Genomic DNA, 20,299 nt, shown 5'->3' with positions numbered 1-20,299 from the left:
GCCTGCGGTTGGGTAGAATGACTAAAAGGGGTGTGGTCAAAGGGCAGAGGAAATGACTTCCATGTGACTGCTCCTTGCTCCTCTGTTGGCCGTCTCCCCGCGCGACTTAACATCTCTGAAGAATAGGCAGCGGTTCAGCTGGTTCATTCAGACCTGTTGTTTTCTGCCCATCCTCCAGAGTGAAGATGAGGCCTGTGGTGCTGCTGCTGCTGCTGCTGCTGGTCCTGCTGGCTGTAGCGGGGCTGAGCCGTGCCCAGGCAGGGACCTCTCTCCTGGACCTGAGCCACGGCACGAGGAGCCTCCTTGCCAGGCTGAGCCGCCCAGCCAACTCCAGCCGCATCTTCTACGGCGTGATGTTCGATGCAGGGAGCACAGGGACACGCGTCCACGTCTACACCTTCCTCCAGACGCACTCAGGTAGTCTACACCTTCCTCCAGACGCACTCAGGTAGTCTACACCTTCCTCCAGACGCACTCAGGTAGTCTACACCTTCCTCCAGATGCACTCAGGTAGTCTACACCTTCCTCCAGATGCACTCAGGTAGTCTACACCTTCCTCCAGATGCACTCAGGTAGTCTACACCTTCCTCCAGACACACTCAGGTAGTCTACACCTTCCTCCAGACGCACTCAGGTAGTCTACACCTTCCTCCAGACGCACTCAGGTAGTCTACACCTTCCTCCAGACGCACTCAGGTAGTCTACACCTTCCTCCAGATGCACTCAGGTAGTCTACACCTTCCTCCAGATGCACTCAGGTAGTCTACACCTTCCTCCAGATGCACTCAGGTAGTCTACACCTTCCTCCAGATGCACTCAGGTAGTCTACACCTTCCTCCAGACGCACTCAGGTAGTCTACACCTTCCTCCAGATGCACTCAGGTAGTCTACACCTTCCTCCAGACGCACTCAGGTAGTCTACACCTTCCTCCAGATGCACTCAGGTAGTCTACACCTTCCTCCAGACACACTCAGGTAGTCTACACCTTCCTCCAGATGCACTCAGGTAGTCTACACCTTCCTCCAGACGCACTCAGGTAGTCTACACCTTCCTCCAGATGCACTCAGGTAGTCTACACCTTCCTCCAGATGCACTCAGGTAGTCTACACCTTCCCTCCAGACACACTCAGGTAGTCTACACCTTCCTCCAGACGCACTCAGGTAGTCTACACCTTCCTCCAGATGCACTCAGGTAGTCTACACCTTCCTCCAGACACACTCAGGTAGTCTACACCTTCCTCCAGACGCACTCAGGTAGTCTACACCTTCCTCCAGACACACTCAGGAGTCTACACCTTCCTCCAGACACACTCAGGAGTCTACACCTTCCCTCCAGATGCACTCAGGTAGTCTACACCTTCCTCCAGACACATTCAGGTAGTCTACACCTTCCTCCAGACGCACTCAGGTAGTCTACACCTTCCTCCAGATGCACTCAGGTAGTCTACACCTTCCTCCAGACACATTCAGGTAGTCTACACCTTCCTCCAGACGCACTCAGGTAGTCTACACCTTCCTCCAGATGCACTCAGGTAGTCTACACCTTCCTCCAGACACATTCAGGTAGTCTACACCTTCCTCCAGATGCACTCAGGTAGTCTACACCTTCCTCCAGACACATTCAGGTAGTCTACACCTTCCTCCAGATGCACTCAGGTAGTCTACACCTTCCTCCAGACACATTCAGGTAGTCTACACCTTCCTCCAGACACATTCAGGTAGTCTACACCTTCCTCCAGATGCACTCAGGTAGTCTACACCTTCCTCCAGACACATTCAGGTAGTCTACACCTTCCTCCAGACACATTCAGGTAGTCTACACCTTCCTCCAGACACACTCAGGTAGTCTACACCTTCCTCCAGACGCACTCAGGTACTGTCTGTCCTGCTTCCCTCTTCTCTTCCACTCTACTTTGTCGATTGCAATGATAGTGTGAGAAACACTTTAAAGGGACAGCTCACCCTAAAATCCAAAATACATATTTTCCCTCTCACCTGTAGTGCTATTTATCCATCTAGATTGTTTTGGGATAGTTGCCTGGAGATATCGGCTGTAAAGATGTCTGCCTTCTCTCCAATACAATGGAACTGGATGGCACTCGGCTTGTTGGTGCTCGAAGCACCAAAAAATTAATTTGAAAAACTCAACAGCCGTGTCTCTTTCCAGAAATCATGACCCGGTTACTCAAGATAATCCACAGACCTTGTTGTGAGCAGTATAATGTAGGAACTACTTTCAACCAAACTACACTCAGTAGCTGCTACAGTAGCTAGGTCCTACATGAAACTAGCAGCAGCTAGCTAGCGGGTGTAGTTCGGTCGAAAATAGTTCCTACATAAAACTGCTCACATCAAGTCTGTGGATCATCTTGAGTAACTGGGTCATGATTTCTGGAAAGAGACATTGCTGTTGAGTTTTTCAAATGTATTTTTTTGTTGCTTTGAGCATCACAAGCCGAGTGCCATCCAGTCCCATTGTATTGGCCGATATCTCCAAAACGCAGACTACTAACACAAAACAATCTAAATGAATAAATAGCACTATAAGTGAGAGGAAAAATATGTACTTTTTTTAAGGATTTTAGGGTGAGCTGTGCCTTTAAATGACATAATTTGTATTGCACAAGGTTATTTACAATACAATGCCATGCTGATTAGCAGATGGGTGGATGCGATGGCATTTGAATCTACCTGCATTTTGTCAGCCTCCTTTCTCTTCAGTTTCTCTCAGTTGTGTGAAACGGCAAACGAGTACATTTTAATTACTTCATTAGCCTAATATTCCTGCAAATGTCAAACTGTAAAACGGCCTAGATTGTCCATTGAATAAGGCAATATATATTCTATGTGTTGGATGTATGTATGCTAAGCAGACCTTTTAATAGTGGCTGCATATTTGATATGGGGGGGATTTTGTATCTTTTAGTGGAGCTGCCGGTTTTGGACAACGAGATGTTCTATTCCATAAAGCCTGGCTTGTCAGCATATGCTGACACCCCCCAAATGGTGAGTTCATTGTCAAATGTAATCAATGATATTGACGCAAAAGAAAGGGTGTGCTGTCTCTATATATCCCATACAGAAACGCTGCCAAAAACGTGCCCTTTGCAGGGAATCGCTTTGGTAATGAAGGAAAGTAAGGAAGTGAGAAAAATGACAAAACGCGCGACACACGGTGCAGATTGGAGCAGCCACATCCGACACATCACACCTTGAGTGTTTTCTCAGCTCCAACCACCCACCGCTTTGTCTTTGAGTCAAGAGACAGCTCTGCTCTGCTCTGCTCTGCTGTGCAGTGCTGTTCTGTGCTTAGCACTGTGTGTGTGTCTCTACAGGGTGGCCACATTCAGTGAGGATGTTGTGTGTGTGTGTCTCTACAGGGTGGCCACATTCAGTGAGGATGTTGTGTGTGTGTCTCTACAGGGTGGGCTCATTCAATGAGGATGTTGTGTGTGTGTCTCTACAGGGTGGCCACATTCAATGAGGATGTTGTGTGTGTGTCTCTACAGGGTGGGCACATTCAATGAGGATGTTGTGTGTGTGTCTACAGGGTGGGCACATTCAGTGAGGATGTTGTGTGTGTGTGTCTCTACAGGGTGGGCTCATTCAGTGAGGATGTTGTGTGTGTGTGTCTCTACAGGGTGGGCTCATTCAGTGAGGATGTTGTGTGTGTGTCTACAGGGTGGGCACATTCAGTGAGGATGTTGTGTGTGTGTGTCTCTACAGGGTGGGCTCATTCAGTGAGGATGTTGTGTGTGTGTGTCTACAGGGTGGGCACATTCAGTGAGGATGTTGTGTGTGTGTGTCTCTACAGGGTGGGCTCATTCAGTGAGGATGTTGTGTGTGTGTGTGTCTACAGGGTGGGCACATTCAGTGAGGATGTTGTGTGTGTGTGTGTCTCTACAGGGTGGCCACATTCAGTGAGGATGTTGTGTGTGTGTGTCTCTACAGGGTGGGCTCATTCAGTGAGGATGTTGTGTGTGTGTGTCTCTACAGGGTGGGCTCATTCAGTGAGGATGTTGTGTGTGTGTGTCTCTACAGGGTGGGCTCATTCAGTGAGGATGTTGTGTGTGTGTGTGTGTGTGTGTGTGTGTGTGTCTCTACAGGGTGGGCACATTCAGTGAGGATGTTGTGTGTGTGTGTCTCTACAGGGTGGGCACATTGAATGAGGATGTTGTGTGTGTGTGTGTGTGTGTCTCTACAGGGTGGGCACATTCAGTGAGGATGTTGTGTGTCTGTGTGTCTACAGGGTGGGCACATTCAGTGAGGATGTTGTGTGTGTGTGTCTACAGGGTGGGCACATTCAGTGAGGATGTTGTGTGTGTGTGTGTGTCTCTACAGGGTGGCCACATTCAGTGAGGATGTTGTGTGTGTGTGTGTGTCTCTACAGGGTGGGCACATACAGTGAGGATGTTGTGTGTGTGTGTGTGTGTCTCTACAGGGTGGGCACATACAGTGAGGATGTTGTGTCTCGACAGCAGGGGTTCCCAAACTTTTTTGGCTTGTGACCCTATTTTGACGTCACAAAATCTAGGGACCCCGAGACATTTCAAATTCCGGTAGACCATCGATAATATCATCTGTGACATCGTCAGTGATGTCACATAATGCTTCTTTTCCCCTGCATAATTCTGACTTTAATCTGAGAATTCTGACTTTAATCAAAAAATTCAGACTTTTTTTCTCAAAATTCTGACAGTAACTTTGAATTCTGACTCTAATCTCAGAATTCTGACTTTATTCTCAGAATCCCGATTTAAAGTTATAATTTGTCCATTTAGATGAAGCCTTTGCAGTATATAGTGACATTATGTGACATTACACTGTTTGGATCTCACCTGTAATTACCACCCACCGCCATAGGTGTCACCCAAGAGAACAGAACTGAAATCTTAGAGATTCTCACTTTAAACTCAAAACAAAACAAAAAAATCGCAAGTGACCCTAACCATCTTCGGTAATATTAAATTGTGTGTGGTGTATTATATATATATATATATATATATATATATATATATATATATATATATATGGTGAAGAGAGGATTCCCATGTGCACAGCCAGTAGAAAGATCAGGTGCTGGTCAGTTGCAGGAAAAACATAAATTGAAAAATTAAAGGAACCACCGCAACACTGAAAATGACTTACTGATATTTATTTATTGTGAACAACGCATTTCTGTATGTGTATATAATATATATATATATATATATATATGTAAGGGATAATGTATATTGAGGCGGTGATTACGGGGGAAATAATGACCGACAGGTGGATTGAGCCCGACGCGTAGCGGAGGGCTTAATCGTTCACCTGAAGGTCATTATTTCCCAGTAATCACCGCCTCAATATACATTATCCCGCTTAGAACACGGCCTACAACTAAATCATTCAATAATCTGACAAAAATAATTATTCAAATAGATTTTTTAATAGCGTTTTCAACGACAAAGCGGTTTCATTCGTAATTGGCACACAAGACACCACAGCTGCAACTGGTTGGCCTAATTAGTAGTGTCTTGCTGACAAAAAGCTCTTATCAACTGATTAATCCAGGTGTGGCAGAGCAGCGGTCGGTTGTCGAGAAATAATGACCGGTGAATATTGTTGATTGACCAATCAGAATCGAGTATTCAAGAGAGCCGTGTTCTAAATATATATATATATACTGTGTATATATGGATATATATATATATATGTGTATATATACAGTATACTGTGTATATATATATATATGAACCGCTGCTCTACAGGGTGGGCACACAGTGAAGATGTGTCTGTCTGTACAGGGTGGGCACACAGTGAAGATGTGTCTGTCTCTACAGGGTGGGCAGCAGACTTCACCATGTACCTGTGATACATGTCTGGTGACATTAACTGGAGAACAGATCCTGTACACATAATTCTGGACTGGTGTACACCTTACACATAATCTAAACTAAGAAAACTAATAACAAAATTTGCCATTGTGACAAGAGCAGAGAAGATAATATAACATAATTAGAGACAAATATAAGGGAAGTGAATCTGGTTAAATATCTACAGTGAGAACAGCTACTGATCCCTCATCAGATCAAACAAAAAAAGATATTAGCGGCTACAGTGATTTCTGGTCATCGGGTCACTGATTAGTCAGAGTCGCTATCTCCATCACTGTCGGTGATGGAGAGCCACATCCATCTCATCCTCAATGCTGATACATTTGGACTGCTCCAGGTCATGTAGCGTGTTCTCCACCAGTTCAGACAGGTGGTCCGACAGGTGACGATGGGACATGCCCTGCAGGTTGTAGTAGTTGGGGTTCTGGGTCATACGGCGGTAGAGGAACGTCCAGGTCAGGTAGTCCACAGCGTCCTGCTTGTTCTCCACCGTCTTGGTGACGATCTCAGCGTTGAAGTGGTCATGGAGACAGTGGTCCAGGTGAGACTCCACTGGCAGTGGCTCGTACAGGAACTTCTTGAAGAAATCCTTCTTGGAGCCCTGACACATGATGACACAGCGTCCCTCGTCATCTAGCATGGGCCTGTTGGCCTTGCCTACCATCTGGAGGACGTCATATATGGGATAGTCCACATAGGCATGGATTTTGCCGTTGTAGTACTGGGTGTCCATGACGATGACGAGATGTGCAGAGATATTGGTGCCCCAGCAGAGTGAACGGGAGGCTACCACCACCTGAACTGCGCCCGAGTTGAAGAGCTGCTCCATTATTTTGCGTTCAGTGGTCGACAGGCCCTCGTGCAGGTACCCCACCCCATTGGCCAGAGTCTCCTTCAGGGTTGCATCGCCTATTTTCTCCAGGAATGGAGCCAGGTCTTTCTCAGTGCAATGCAAGAACCTCTGAGGAACCACGTCAGCAGCACAAAAGGTAAGGATGTCGATGGCTGTGAGGTGGGTCTGTCTGCGCGATGGGACGAACACCACGGCTGGTTTGGAGGGAGAGTGCTTCATGATGGCGTGATACACTGGCTTAGCCATGGACAGCAGGCGAGTTTGAGTGTGACTCACATTGAAGCCCTGGATGTGCAGCTCCAGAGGCACGGGCCTGGCGTTGGGGTGAAAGTTGAACGTGGCCGTGGTACTGCAGCCCAGCCAGTGGGCCACATCTTTGGCATTGGACAAAGATGAGCTGAGGGCCACGATGCGGATGGGACGCTCAATCTGAGAGGAGATGTACCTCATCCTGGAGCAGATGACCTCCAACACAGGTCCATTTTCTCCTCCAATGAGGTGCGTCTCATCCACAATGAAGAGGCTGACGTTCTGGACGTTCTTCCTCTGCTTCCAGCGGCGAGACAGGATGTCCCATTTGTCTGGAGTACTGACAATAATGTCCCCTTTCCCCAACAGCTTCAGGTCTGTGCTCGTCTCTCCGGTCAGCAGCACCACCTTCTTGTTCAGGACGTCCTGGAACTTCTGGTGCCAGTCAATAAACACCTGTTCAGCCAGTGCCTCCATGGGAGTGATGTAGACACAGCGGCCCTCTGCATTGTGCAGCAGCATCCTTAGGATGGCAAACTCAGCACAGATGGTCTTTCCACTGCCGGTGGGAGCTCCCACAAACATGTTATCGTCACTGTTGTACACCGCATTGAACACTTGCGTCTGGATGGGGTTGAAGAAGGGGAACTTGTTCTGGTAGAGCGTCTCAAAGGCAGAGTTCCTGAGAGCAGTCACAGGCAGGGGCTGCAGGTCCAGCAGCTCGGTAGGCGGGGGATACTTCTCTGGCAGGATCAGGTGACGGAAAGACACTGGAAGCTGAGTCTCACAAGAAAGCCAGCGGTCTGAGGCCACACGGATGAAGTACTGCGGTGGCAGAGGCTCAAACACGGGAACAAAGAACGTGACGAGGTGTTCATCCTGGGCGTACTTGGCTTTGAGCAGGAAGTACTCGTGGTGGAGGATCACCTCGCTGTCCACATCCTCAACCAGGATCCAGAAGGCCTCAGATGAGCCATGAATCTTGTCATCCCACTGGAAGTCAGGAGTGATGGTGAGCTCCACTTTGAGTGTGGAGCGGGTGATAGGCTGCAGGTGCACAGCCAAGTCCAGCTTGGGGAACTGGTGAACATATTTGTGGATAGTCTTCCCCATCTTTGGCATACGGATCAGCTCACCAATCTCATTGTGGTTGAGGTCATAGAGACGCTCGAAGGGGAAGTTCTTCTTCTCGATCTTCTTGATCACTTCCTCAGGCAGCTTCTTGAACTGTCGCAGTGGGGACATCGACTGCCACATCCTCTTGTCGATCATCTTGCAGAGATTCATGGTCTTGTCTGTGAGCTGAGCCCAGCCCCTGTTCAGTACAATCTCAAATATGGCCCGCATCAGTCTTCCAGCACTCTGTGTGACATACACCATGTCAGCCATGAGAGCAAAGCCCTCCAGTTTGAGTTGAGAGATGAACGCCTGGAGCAGCACATTGATCTTAGCGCTAGGCTCCTCGATGCTTTCCTTCACTGGAATAGGAACCCTTTCCAGCAGCTTCTGAAGTTCCAGCTTCTCTTCCTCTCTCACGGTGATGTTCCTGAACTCAGAGGAAAGTGAGAAGACGCGGAAGAGCTCAATCTCACTGAGAGTGGGCTTCAGCAGCTGGTTGTACGTTTGAATCGAGTCGTGAGTGATGTAGAAGTGACTGGCAATACATCCCAGGTCTGTAACCTGGAAGGTGCCAGTCCTCTTGTCATACTTGATCAGGCTGTTCTTGTCCAGGACATTGGCTGCGGTGTGCACCAGGTCCATCCTGCGCCTCTCTAGCAGGGGGTCTGCACTACGGTCGTCGTGGGAGACACCGTACAGGGTGGGGTTGCGGAGCATGCGCACATACAGGTAGGTGTAGCCAAGCCAGTTGACTGCATCCTTTACATTCTGCACGTTGCCCAGTACTATCTCAGCATTGAGCATGTCCGGCAGCTTGGCCACCATCTGGCTCTCTATGGGCAGCTGTTGGTTGAGCAGAGACAGATAGTACTGCAGCTCTCCGTGGGACGTGATCAGGATACCCTCTCCCTTGGTGTCGTACTGGGGACGGCCAGCTCGACCAAGCATCTGTAAAATGTCCAGGGCTCCCAGTTCAGTCCATCTGCCTTTCTCAGGACTATACACCTGGGTGCCTTTGATGATGACGGTGTGTGCTGGCAGGTTGACACCCCAGGCCAGGGTAGCTGTGGACACCAGAACCTGGATGTGCCGATCCGCAAACAGATCCTCCACCAGGGTACGGTCCACTCTGGTCATACCAGCGTGGTGGATAGCAAAGCCATAGGGTAGCAAATCCTTCAGCTCAAGGTTCTTGCACTGCTCTGCCTCTGTCCTCAACACTTCTGTGGATGCCGAACCCTCTCTGAGGAAAAGACCTAGAGTGTCCTTCTCCAGGCACATATCCCTGATGGCCCTGGCAGTCTTTCCCGTCTCCTTCCGGGAGTGGACAAACACCAGCACCTGGTTCTTCCCAGCATGCTCCATGATCTTCTCATAGACAATCTCATTCATGATCTGGAAGCGTTTGATAGCCTTCTTCTCAGTGATACCCACATAAGTCTGCTCCAAGGGAACAGGGCGGAAACTGTTGTCAAAGTAGAAGAGTCCTTTGGCAGGGTCTACGCGCAGGCAGGTAGCCACGTCCTCGTAGTTGGGCAGTGTGGCACTGAGACCCAGCAGACGGACATCCTCCTGGGTCAGCTCCACGTTGCGGATGGTCCTGGCCACCAGGGACTCCAACACAGGTCCGCGGTCATCGTGCAGCAGGTGGATTTCATCAATGATGATGAGGCGCACTAGCTGGGTGTAGGTGCGCTCTCCGCCTTTACGTGTGATGATGTCCCATTTCTCTGGGGTGCAGACGATAATCTGGGTGGCGTTGATCTCCTCCTTACAGAGCTGGTGGTCGCCTGTCAGCTCAGAGACGGTGATGCCATAACTCGCCAAGCGCTTACTAAAGCTTCCCACCATCTCCTGTACCAGTGAGCGCATGGGTGCAATGTAGATGATTTTGAAGTCGTCTACATTGATGGTTCCGTCCAGGTTTATGTGCTTTCCAATTTCCCTCAGCATCGCCATCAGGGCAACGTTGGTCTTACCTGCTCCCGTAGGTGCGCACACCAGCAGGTTCTCATCGGTCTCCATGGCTGTCTTAAACAGCTTGCTCTGGATGCGGTTCAGGGTTTTGAATCCTTCAAACCCAGCCTGGGCATACTTCGGCAGCTTCTCAATAGGAAAAAGCACCTCATCATCCGCAAAGGGCTTTGGTTTGAGGGCAGGCACGTGAACTTCTTCATAGCCTTTGCGCTGCTTGCGAAAAGAGCCGTCTGGCAGCTGGCACCTCTTGTTGGCCATGAAATGGCTACCCTGGGTGAATGTCAGGTCCTCTAGATCCAGCAGCTGCCGAGGCGCCAATGACTCTCCATGGTCAACGTCCATTGATTCCAAGTCGTCAACACGAGACTTCCTCAGCCTTTCTCTGCGAGATCGCTCCTCCCGAATAATATCCTCCTTCTCTGTTTCCTGCAGCTGGTAAAGAATCTTTGACAGTTCCGGATCAGACTCCATCTTTCCTACGATCCGTTCCTTTTCCGCCTCACTCTGAGCACTGGCCAGCATGGTACAATACTGGATCATGCGGCGATGCTGGCGGAGGATTTTGATGAAGTCAAAAGTGTTGAACCCCAGGAGTAAGACCAGCTGGTTCTCACATTCTCTGTCATCACTAGCAGTCTTGAGGATGTCCAAGACCTCATCTGCTTTCTTTTGGGAGACAATGGCATCATCATAGAAGCGACTGAGCTGACGCTGGAGCCAAAAGGCATCAATGTCGCGAGGGTGTAGGTCCTTTTTCTTCGCTGTCATCACATCGCCTGTGACACCAAGATTGGCTGAAAGAGCACAGCCCACACTTGCCTCTTCTCCTTCACTGTCTTCATCTGAGTGTTCGTCTCGTACCTCCCCAAACTGGTCCTCGTCACCTTCCTCCTCATCAGATTCAAATTGTACATTCACACCGTAGGTTTCATCAATGTTGTCATCCATATTCTGTAACTCTTTATCACCGCCGTAGTCAGAGATCTTCTTTCCCAGATTGACCAGCACATGGTAGCGTGTGTCATCAGCAGGCCCAAGAAGCTGTTCTACTTCACGCCGCCTCTCCTTATCTCTCATTTTATCATTCTTCAGCACTGCTAGCACTTCATCAGCCGCTCCACACAGAATATCACGCGGCTGATCTCCCAAGGCAGCCTGGATGAAGCTGAGCAACATTTCATAGGTCTCTCTTGTTTCTTTGGTTTTCGGCTTGTACACGATGCCCACCATTTCATCGATGCCCTCAGACAGAAGGGTGAAGCCCTTCATTTTGTTGATGTCGTGCCTGTCCTCGTCTCTCTTTCGCCTCTTTGCACGCCTCTCTTCAAGCATCTGAGGTTTGGTCCTCTGAGACTTGTCACCCATTTTGGTCCCCTCCAGTTTCCCCACCAGGGACAGCACTTCTCCCGTGGGTTCATCTCGCCGTGTGCGGTCGATCAGAGAGCGATCAGCTTGCAGCACCAAGTTTGAGTTCGCTTTGTACTCATACTGCAAGCTACGCGCAGTCACATCCGCCATGGTGGGACTGTTGTATTTTAGCTACGCTACGTTGTCGCACTTTGACTCAATGCGGAACCGCCAGCGAAGCCGTGCTTCACCACTTATATAGCCTCAGCCAGGAATGATTTATGACATCACTGATGACATCACAATTGATTTATGACATCACTGATGACATCACAATTGCTCGAATGGAATCACTGATGACATCACAATTGCTTGAGTGACATCACTGATGACATCACAATTGCTAAAGTGCCATCACTGATGACATCACAATTGCTAAAGTGCCATCACTGATGAAGGGGACCTCTTTTTCACAGCCTAATGTTGGCAGGTGTGTGTGTGTGTGTGTGTGTGTGTGTGTGTGTGTGTCCGTTTTTTTTATCCATCTTTTTTTATTTTGCAACGTGTACAGTACACAAAGGCACATTTAAATGAGCATACAAATTTAACAGTACACTGAAAACTGAATATCCTAGCCCTTCTTCCTTCCCTCCCTTCCCAGGGTCTCGTCAAAACAGAAACCCACACAACATCAACAACAACAACAATAATAACAAAACAAAACAAAAATAAATAAAAATAAAACAAAACAAAACAAAACAAAAGACAAAAGAATAAAACAAGTAGTGACAACATTATGACATGTGTTTTTGAGTTACAGTGTCCATAGGGATTGATACCACAGATATCTCAGTCAGTTATCAGTCGGCATGAGGGAAATTTTCCAAGCAGGAGAAAAGGGGGCACCATAACTCTTCAAAAGTGTGACCACGGTACCTTTCAAGAGTTAATCTTTCTAAGGGCAGAAAATTTGATATTTGGTCTGTAAACATCTTGAAAGTTGGAGGACCTTCATTCTTCCATAATATAAGTATACATTTCTTAACAAAATATGTTATAGTAATTACTATTCTGCATTGTTTTTGGTCTAATTGAAAGGCAGGCATGTCGTTTACTAAATACAAACAAGGGTTTAGGTCAAATTCTCTTTCCAAAACTAATTTAGTGAATAAATGAATAGAATTCCAGAAACTGTTCAAACGGTCACTTTCCCAAAACATGTGCATAAATGTTCCTTCTTTAATTTTACATCTGGGCACACAGTGAGGATGGTGTGTGTGTGTGTGTGTCTCTACAGGGTGGGCACACAGTGAGGATGTTGTTGAAGGTGGCCAAGAATACCGTCCCTCGTCTGGAGTGGAAGAGGACCCCGGTGGTCCTCAGGGCCACAGCTGGACTCCGGCTGCTGCCCCCAGAGAAAGCCCAGGCTCTCCTTGACGAGGTAAAGGGCTGGAGGTCCTGTTCGGACAGCGCGCGCGCGCGGGGGGGGGCGGAGATAACAGCACAGGTGTGTGTAACGGGGGAGGGGGGCGGAGATAACAGCACAGGTGTGTGTAATGGCAGAGACATGTTGGACAGTGCACCTGTCTGACACTGCTAAGGGAGGAAGGCTAAGCTAAAGCCGCTTCTTAGCCTGTGAGGCAGCGTGGGCTTTCAGTGGCTTGACAGGTACTACAGAGGAGGAGAAGGCCTTGTTATCAGAGCGGTGGAAGGAGCTTAAGGTGGATGGCTCTTGTGCAGGGGATAAGGTAGTAATGGATGGCCCGGGGGCACCTTGGGAGATAAATGATACTTTACTAATCCCCCTGGGGGAATTAATTAATCCCTTCTAGTGGAGGGCACCTCTGGATGAGCTACCATTACAGCCAATAACATTAAGGCCATTCCTCTCTCTCCCCGCCTCCCTGGTGCTCTCTCTCTCTCTCGCTCTGCTGCTCTCTCTCTCTTGTCTACCTCATTCTATGCCCCGCCCCCTTCTTCTCCTTCAGGTTCAAGACGTCTTTGACGAGTCTCCTTTCTTCGTCCCAGACAACAGCGTCAGCATCATGAACGGTACAGATGAAGGTAACGTCTGACCCCCCCCCCCGGACAAGCACCACTCGAAAGTCACTCGTCGGCGATCGCCGTCACTCACGTTGGTTCTGGAGCATCAGTCTTCCCTCCCCTCCGGTTTTAGCATGTTGTGCATTTTGTTTGTTTACGCAGGAAGAGGTTTCGCTAAATTGCAGTAGATTATTGTTATCGTATATTTATGATGACACTTTAGAAAATGGAATTGCTTTTGGCCACAAAGTTGTTGTGACCTTAAAAGGCTGTCATTACGTGGTGAGAAAGAAATGTATGGTGTTAGGTCACATATGATGCCACAGTGTGATGGACTTGTCAGCATTTCAAACTAGTCTTTTTGAATGATAGCTCTTGCTCATGTGTTTGCACTTGTTAGTGTTTGTATTTGCTGTAACCATTGTGATTTTTTTTATGAAAATATGTGTGTATCATTTCTAAAATTAGCTTTTCTCTTTCTTGGTTTGCTTGTTTGCTCATTTCTGTTATGTAGGAATCCTGGCCTGGGTATCGGTGAACTTTCTGACAGGTGAGGTCTGAAGACTCGTGTCTACACGGTCTACACAGCATACTGGTTTTCTTCTCTGATTAAATGAAGCCTGGACTATTTATGCACTTGTGTCTTTTGAGCTCAGATATATACAGTATCTAAGCTAAACTCGGTCTCAGCTGAAACTGTCACAGGGTCTTATTATAGACCGTTGTTCTTCACTGGTAGACAGAAGCTGAGTCTGTACACTTACAGTCGGGCTGCGTGTTGGCAAGGACCGCACGATATGATACATGATCATGATACATGGGCCACGATACAATTTTATCATGATACATTGTGATACAATACATATTGCGATATATTGCAATACTCTACACAATCTACTGAAAAATTAAAAATAGAGCTGAAAACACAACTTGCCCTGTACCACCCAGGTAGTGTAATAATATGTACATCACATTATATCGATAACTCAGTGGACAGATTGAGTCAAAACTATTTAATTCAAAATGTTCACTCCAATTTATTAGAATGGTATTTGAAAATGCAATTGCACACTGTTTTACTGAACACACTGACAAACTTACAGTTTAGCCCAACACAATTACTTTCCTTAAAAGGGGATGGGTGCGATCTATCCACCTCAACGTTGAGATTTTGTGCTTTCTGGTTCCAGCTCTCCTGCCAAAATCGGCCTTTGAAAGATAGCATCTAAGGTGTAATTGATTCTCTCTCCTCCGCCGTGGAGTCACTGCTGGATTCAAGTGGGTGTCGTGTGAAATGTTTTTAGGTCACCTGAATGTGCAGAACAAGAAGACTGTGGGAATCTTGGACTTGGGTGGAGGATCGACGCAGATCACCTTCCAGCCAAAATTGAGGGTTAGTTATTTGCATCTTAAGACAATTCTCTGAAAATTAAATGTGAATCACTTTGTGATGTGTAATCTCCACACTTCATATCCCGCCATAGAAAACCATTGAAAGTGCTCCCAGTGATGATTACGCTGCCAGATTTGACATGTTCAATTCAACATATGAATTATACACTCACAGGTAACGGATCTATTCATGAATGCAAATTTCCTATCATATACTGCCTTCAAGTGACATAATAATACCATGCTGCCCGTGCAATGGTCATTAAATGTCCTTTTTGCAAGATATTGGCATAATTGCAAGAGACAGTCGTGCTAAAAATGGATTTGAATTATATTTGAGTGCATATAATTACTGTCTGATTTAATCCTTATTCAAGATGACTTGCATATTACCCAAATACTGAATGTAGCCCTTCTATTCACAATATTTTAATTGGCCTGCAGAATAGACCAGTGTCATTACACACGGACTGCGAAGAAAACCTCTGTGTGCAGTGAGCTGACCTAGTTGTTGTAGTTATTTTCAGTGAAACAACTCAAAACTCTCCTCTGAAAGGCTTTTCATCATGAAAACTTAATCTGTTTGTATAGTCACTAGGAAGCGGATGTGGTTGTTTGGCCTACTTTCCAGAGTAACACACACATGCTACATGACAGTCTCTCTCTTTCCTGGCTGGATTTGCATAACAACACTGTGACTCCCTCCCAGTTACCTGGGGAACGGACTGATGGCGGCGCGACTGGCCACACTGGGAGCTCTGGGCGCACAAGGTACACGACTGTGAAAGGTACTCCGTTTGCCATTAGCGGTGGCTCGTCAGTCTTCTCGTGAGTCTTCATTGTGTCTCAAAAATGATCCAGAGACACAACAGTGTGAGCCAATTCTCCAAGTAGCCCATTCATAGGCCTGTCATGATAACTACTGTTTGTTGGTCCATTTATTGTCCCTGGAATCATTTCAGATACATACATATTGTCATTTTAAGATTTTTTTTGCCACTGATATAATGATAATATAATAGCATAATAAGGCAAGTACATACTTTCAAATAGCAATGAACTTTTAATTCTTAACCCTCTAGACCCCGATAGGATTCTACAATGTTACTGCAGTTCACTGGGAATTCTCACTTAAATCTTTTTGCTCATTCCAAACAAACCGTTATATAAAAAAAAAAAAGTAAGTTCTCGAGTAACACGTTATCTTCACCTTCACACTGTGTGTGTGTGTGTGTGTGTGTGTCTGTCTGTCTGTCTGTCTGTCTGTCTGTCTGGTTTGTTTGTTTGTTTGTTTGTTTGTTTGTTTGTTTGTTTGTTTGTTTGTGTGTGTGTGTGTGTGTGTGTGTGCGCGCGTGTGTGTGAGTGAGCGCGAGTAGAAGAGAGTACAGAAGCAGCACGGCCAGAAATGACAGCAAAAGATGTCTCAGTGTAGTTTTTTCTTACGTAAACGAACACAATGCGCAATTATTGAGGTCAGAAAACTTATTGAGGTCATGTCCATACGACAAGTCGATTAATTAAGTTACGTTGTAATGACTATAAGTCGATTAATTGATTGTGACAGGCCTACACCTTGATTCCCTGAATGTTTTGTCCTTCCCCGTTTTCTCCAAGTAGTGAGAGAAGGTGAGGAGAGAAACACGTTTTTGTGGGATGCGCTTGAAATGTTAATTCCTAATCAACAATTCCAATGAGACACTTAGAAAAGATGTGTAGTGAATGAATCACCGAAGGGCTTTTGAGAAAATTGTCTTATTAGCCACTACCTCGGTTGATTTGATTGGTTTGATTTGATTCTTTTATTTCCGTGTCACGCACACAGAGTGCTCAACCCTCACGGGTTTACAAGATACCAAATATTTACCATTGCAGTGGTAAAATAAATTATATACATCAACATCAACATAATGCTCAACAATCCAGTATATTACAAAATGTTCCGTCTTTGCTCCCAGGCCCGACAAATAAAATCTGCTGCCAAGAAAGTTCCTTTCCTGAAGCACAGCTCAAGTTTCTCATAGTCGTCCATCTCAAAAAAGTCAACATAAATAGGACATTTGACTAAAGTGTACATCACTTGCATCTTCATATGCAGGACAATAGAACAAAAAAAAATCTCGTTTTCAATTTCACTTAGCTCACACAGCAAATCTTGACTCGGCGTCTAAAACCAGGGTGACTGACCCAGGTGTGTGGTCTAAAATCAGGGTGACTGACCCAGGTGTGCGGTCTAATACCAGGGTGACTCACCCAGGTGTGCGGTCTAAAACCAGGGTGACTGACCCAGGTGTGTGGTCTAAAATCAGGGTGACTGACCCAGGTGTGTGGTCTAAAATCAGGGTGACTGACCCAGGTGTGTGGTCTAAAATCAGGGTGACTGACCCAGGTGTGTGGTCTAAAACCAGGGTGACTGACCCAGGTGTGCGGTCTAATACCAGGGTGACTCACCCAGGTGTGCGGTCTAAAACCAGGGTGACTGACCCAGGTGTGCGGTCTAAAACCAGGGTGACTGACCCAGGTGTGCGGTCTAAAACCAGGGTGACTGACCCAGGTGTGCGGTCTACAACCAGGGTGACTGACCCAGGTGTGCAGTCTACAACCAGGGTGACTGACCCAGGTGTGCAGTCTACAAACAGGGTGACTGACCCAGGTGTGTGGTCTAAAACCAGGGTGACTGACCCAGGTGTGCGGTCTACAACCAGGGTGACTGACCCAGGTGTGCGGTCTAAAACCAGGGTGACTGACCCAGGTGTGTGGTCTAAAACCAGGGTGACTGACCCAGGTGTGCGGTCTACAACCAGGGTGACTGACCCAGGTGTGCGGTCTACAACCAGGGTGACTGACCCAGGTGTGCGGTCTAAAACCAGGGTGACTGACCCAGGTGTGCGGTCTAAAACCAGGGTGACTGACCCAGGTGTACGGTCTAAAACCAGGGTGACTGACCCAGGTGTGCGGTCTAAAACCAGGGTGACTGACCCAGGTGTGCGGTCTAAAACCAGGGTGACTGACCCAGGTGTGCGGTCTACAACCAGGGTGACTGACAAAAGTGTGTGGCCGCTTAGCCAATCGGAAGACAAAACTCTCGTCTGTCCTCTTCACAGGATTGGATTGGCAGGTTTTCAGAAGCTCCTGTCTGCCGAAGACTTTCAGGGATGAATGGAGCTTTGGAGGGCTCACCTATCAAGTCAGCGGGATCCCAGAAGGTAAGCTTTTGTTTCCTTGCAAACAAGCTTCTTCAGATCACTACAAACAGCCGGAGAGTAAAAAAAACCCCACTGTTAACAATATATGGCACCCGCTAACATGTTTGAACAAAATAGCCTACATAAAATTGCTAAATGTTATCTTGGCATTTAACGCAGGCAGTATTGTTGACTTAAACCCATCAAAAGGGTCTTGAGCAGCATTTCCTATGTCCCCCAACGCACGGTGCGTCAATTTACATCGGCGTCTCTCGGTTTGTGCTCCAGGTTACGCAGGATACAAGCGCTGTTATCAGGAGGTGCTTAAGGTGGTGACGGGGATTATCCATCGGCCGCACGAGATCGAGAACAGCGTTGTTTTCTATGCGTTCTCCTATTACTTCGACAGAGCTGTGGACGCAGGCCTTATCGGTAAGTACACACACCCCCTACTGGAGCCTAACACACCTTATATAATTACACAGACCCAGCAGGACATTATTCCAATTGGAGACAGACGCGGGGAGATGTGAGTCATCATCAGCAGCACCTGCCTGTCTGTCTCAGTGGACTTGACGAGCCGTAGGTGTGCAGTTAGTGCTTAGAGGAATCACTCTGCCACTCCCGAGCTGAAAGGCCACACACAGATCTATTAATAGCATTATGGAAATGTACGTGTGGATCTGCTCTCATTGTAATGAATGGACCCAGCATGTTGGATGAGGCAAATGATCCCCGTCGCCCCTGTGCGTTGCAGATGGGGCCCGAGGAGGAACGCTGGAGGTCAGAGACTTCAAGAAACGAGCCAAAGAGGGTGAGTCGCGCTGCGGTCCTGAAACGCTCGGGCCATGCATCATTACCGTGACAGCGCGCTGTACTTGAGACTCGGGGCGCATCTCAATGGTGTGGACTTCTGTCCTCTCCTCTGAGACCCTGCCCCCCTCTCTCCCTCACAGCGCAGCATACAGATGACTAATTATCCAGCCTAACAGAGACATGACTCCCCCTTTTGTCTGCTCAGTGTGCAGCACGATGACCAAGTACCGTCCCCTTAGTCCTTTTCTATGTCTGGACATGACCTACATCACCTGTCTGCTCAAGGATGGCTTTGGCTTCAAGGAGAACACGCTGCTGCAGGTAAGGCAGTGGTCATAATTACCGCACGCAATCAACAGGATCTGGGGCCTCGTTTAGAAAACTACATTTGTAGTTCAGCTCAACATCAAGATGGTGTTTCAAAATGTGGTGTGACATCATAGGACGACTTATGCATACGTTATGCAGTCTTACCAGTCCGATAAAAATCATACTCAAAGAAACACAAACAAGATTAATTAAGCTACAAATGCCCTTCTTTTAGTATTTGTAATTACTGTTTTAACTAAGCGCTCCGCCAAGGCCAGTTCAGTCTGCTGTGATATGCACATTTTGAGAATTGGTGCCCAGCCCCCTTCATTGACCCAAATCTGAGCCACCCCAACATTTAATTGGTTCTTCCTTGGCCCATTTTACACCCCGAGTTTCATGGAAATCGGCCCAGTAGTTTTCCCGTAATCCCGCTAACAGACAGACAAACGGCACCGAAAACATTATAACCTCCTTGGTCGGAGGTAATGATGCCCCAGACCACAATATAACACAGATATGCAGTTGACAAAAAACGGAACATTCTACACGACATTCTGTTGTTACTTTTTTATTTCAATAAATACAAAAAGGCATTTGAGTGATTTGGTGTTTCGGTATACTACCCCCCCTCCCCTCCCCTCTCCTAGTTGACCAAGAAAGTGAACAACGTGGAGGCAAGCTGGGCTTTGGGCGCCACGTTCGACCACTTCCACAACCTGAAGATCCACTGAGGAGAAGAGAGCAACGGGAGGAACCAATACTGCTGATTCGGGTGCTGCTCAATAACAAACGTACAGGGTCATGTTCACTGCCTTATCTAACTGCTCCAGACATTTGCTGTTTGTTTCATAAGGGTGTAGCTAACCTCATGAGTGATTCTTCCTTTCATTTTGAAAGCAATTATTCTGAAGTGTTAATCTATTGAGCTGTAAATGAGCAATGGGTTGCCTTACTCTGGAGCACTGAGGGCTGACACTTGACTGAAAGCTGTTGCAAATATCACACCATGTAGCATTGCAGGGACGCCGCTACACCGGGGCGGGGCGGGGCGGGGCGGGGGGGGGGGGGGGGGGGTATAGCCCCTCACAAATCTGCCAAGCCCCAGTTAAGCCCCCTCAAGCATTTTAGT

The 20,299-nt window shown here is 47.4% G+C and overlaps 1 protein-coding gene and 1 pseudogene across 2 annotated transcripts in view; one reads left to right on the top strand and one right to left on the bottom strand.

Annotated features, from left to right (window-relative positions):
• Positions 1-20,212, top strand: part of LOC310782854 (ectonucleoside triphosphate diphosphohydrolase 5-like) — a 25,313-nt gene extending 5,101 nt beyond the window's left edge. Inside the window, exons 2-14 of the mRNA XM_083643630.1 lie at positions 179-417; positions 2,928-3,007; positions 12,723-12,866; positions 13,414-13,489; positions 13,983-14,018; positions 14,773-14,861; positions 14,953-15,035; positions 15,570-15,631; positions 17,962-18,063; positions 18,331-18,474; positions 18,800-18,856; positions 19,064-19,179; positions 19,818-20,212. Coding sequence (XP_083499756.1) covers positions 186-417; positions 2,928-3,007; positions 12,723-12,866; positions 13,414-13,489; positions 13,983-14,018; positions 14,773-14,861; positions 14,953-15,035; positions 15,570-15,631; positions 17,962-18,063; positions 18,331-18,474; positions 18,800-18,856; positions 19,064-19,179; positions 19,818-19,901 — 1,305 coding nt within the window. The 5' untranslated portion in view covers positions 179-185 and the 3' untranslated portion in view covers positions 19,902-20,212. The remainder of the gene's footprint in view (positions 1-178; positions 418-2,927; positions 3,008-12,722; positions 12,867-13,413; positions 13,490-13,982; positions 14,019-14,772; positions 14,862-14,952; positions 15,036-15,569; positions 15,632-17,961; positions 18,064-18,330; positions 18,475-18,799; positions 18,857-19,063; positions 19,180-19,817) is intronic.
• Positions 6,152-11,596, bottom strand: LOC310782945 (U5 small nuclear ribonucleoprotein 200 kDa helicase pseudogene; annotated as a pseudogene). The gene has a single exon. The product of its transcript is annotated as a U5 small nuclear ribonucleoprotein 200 kDa helicase pseudogene (transcript).
• Positions 20,213-20,299: the final 87 nt, after the last annotated feature.

This window comes from Poromitra crassiceps (genome assembly GCF_964638095.1).
Source record: "Poromitra crassiceps genome assembly, chromosome: 9".
Classification (NCBI taxonomy): Eukaryota; Metazoa; Chordata; class Actinopteri; order Beryciformes; family Melamphaidae; genus Poromitra; species Poromitra crassiceps.
The sequence above is the reverse complement of the archived record's forward strand: the minus strand, read 5'-3'. Positions and strand labels throughout refer to the sequence as shown.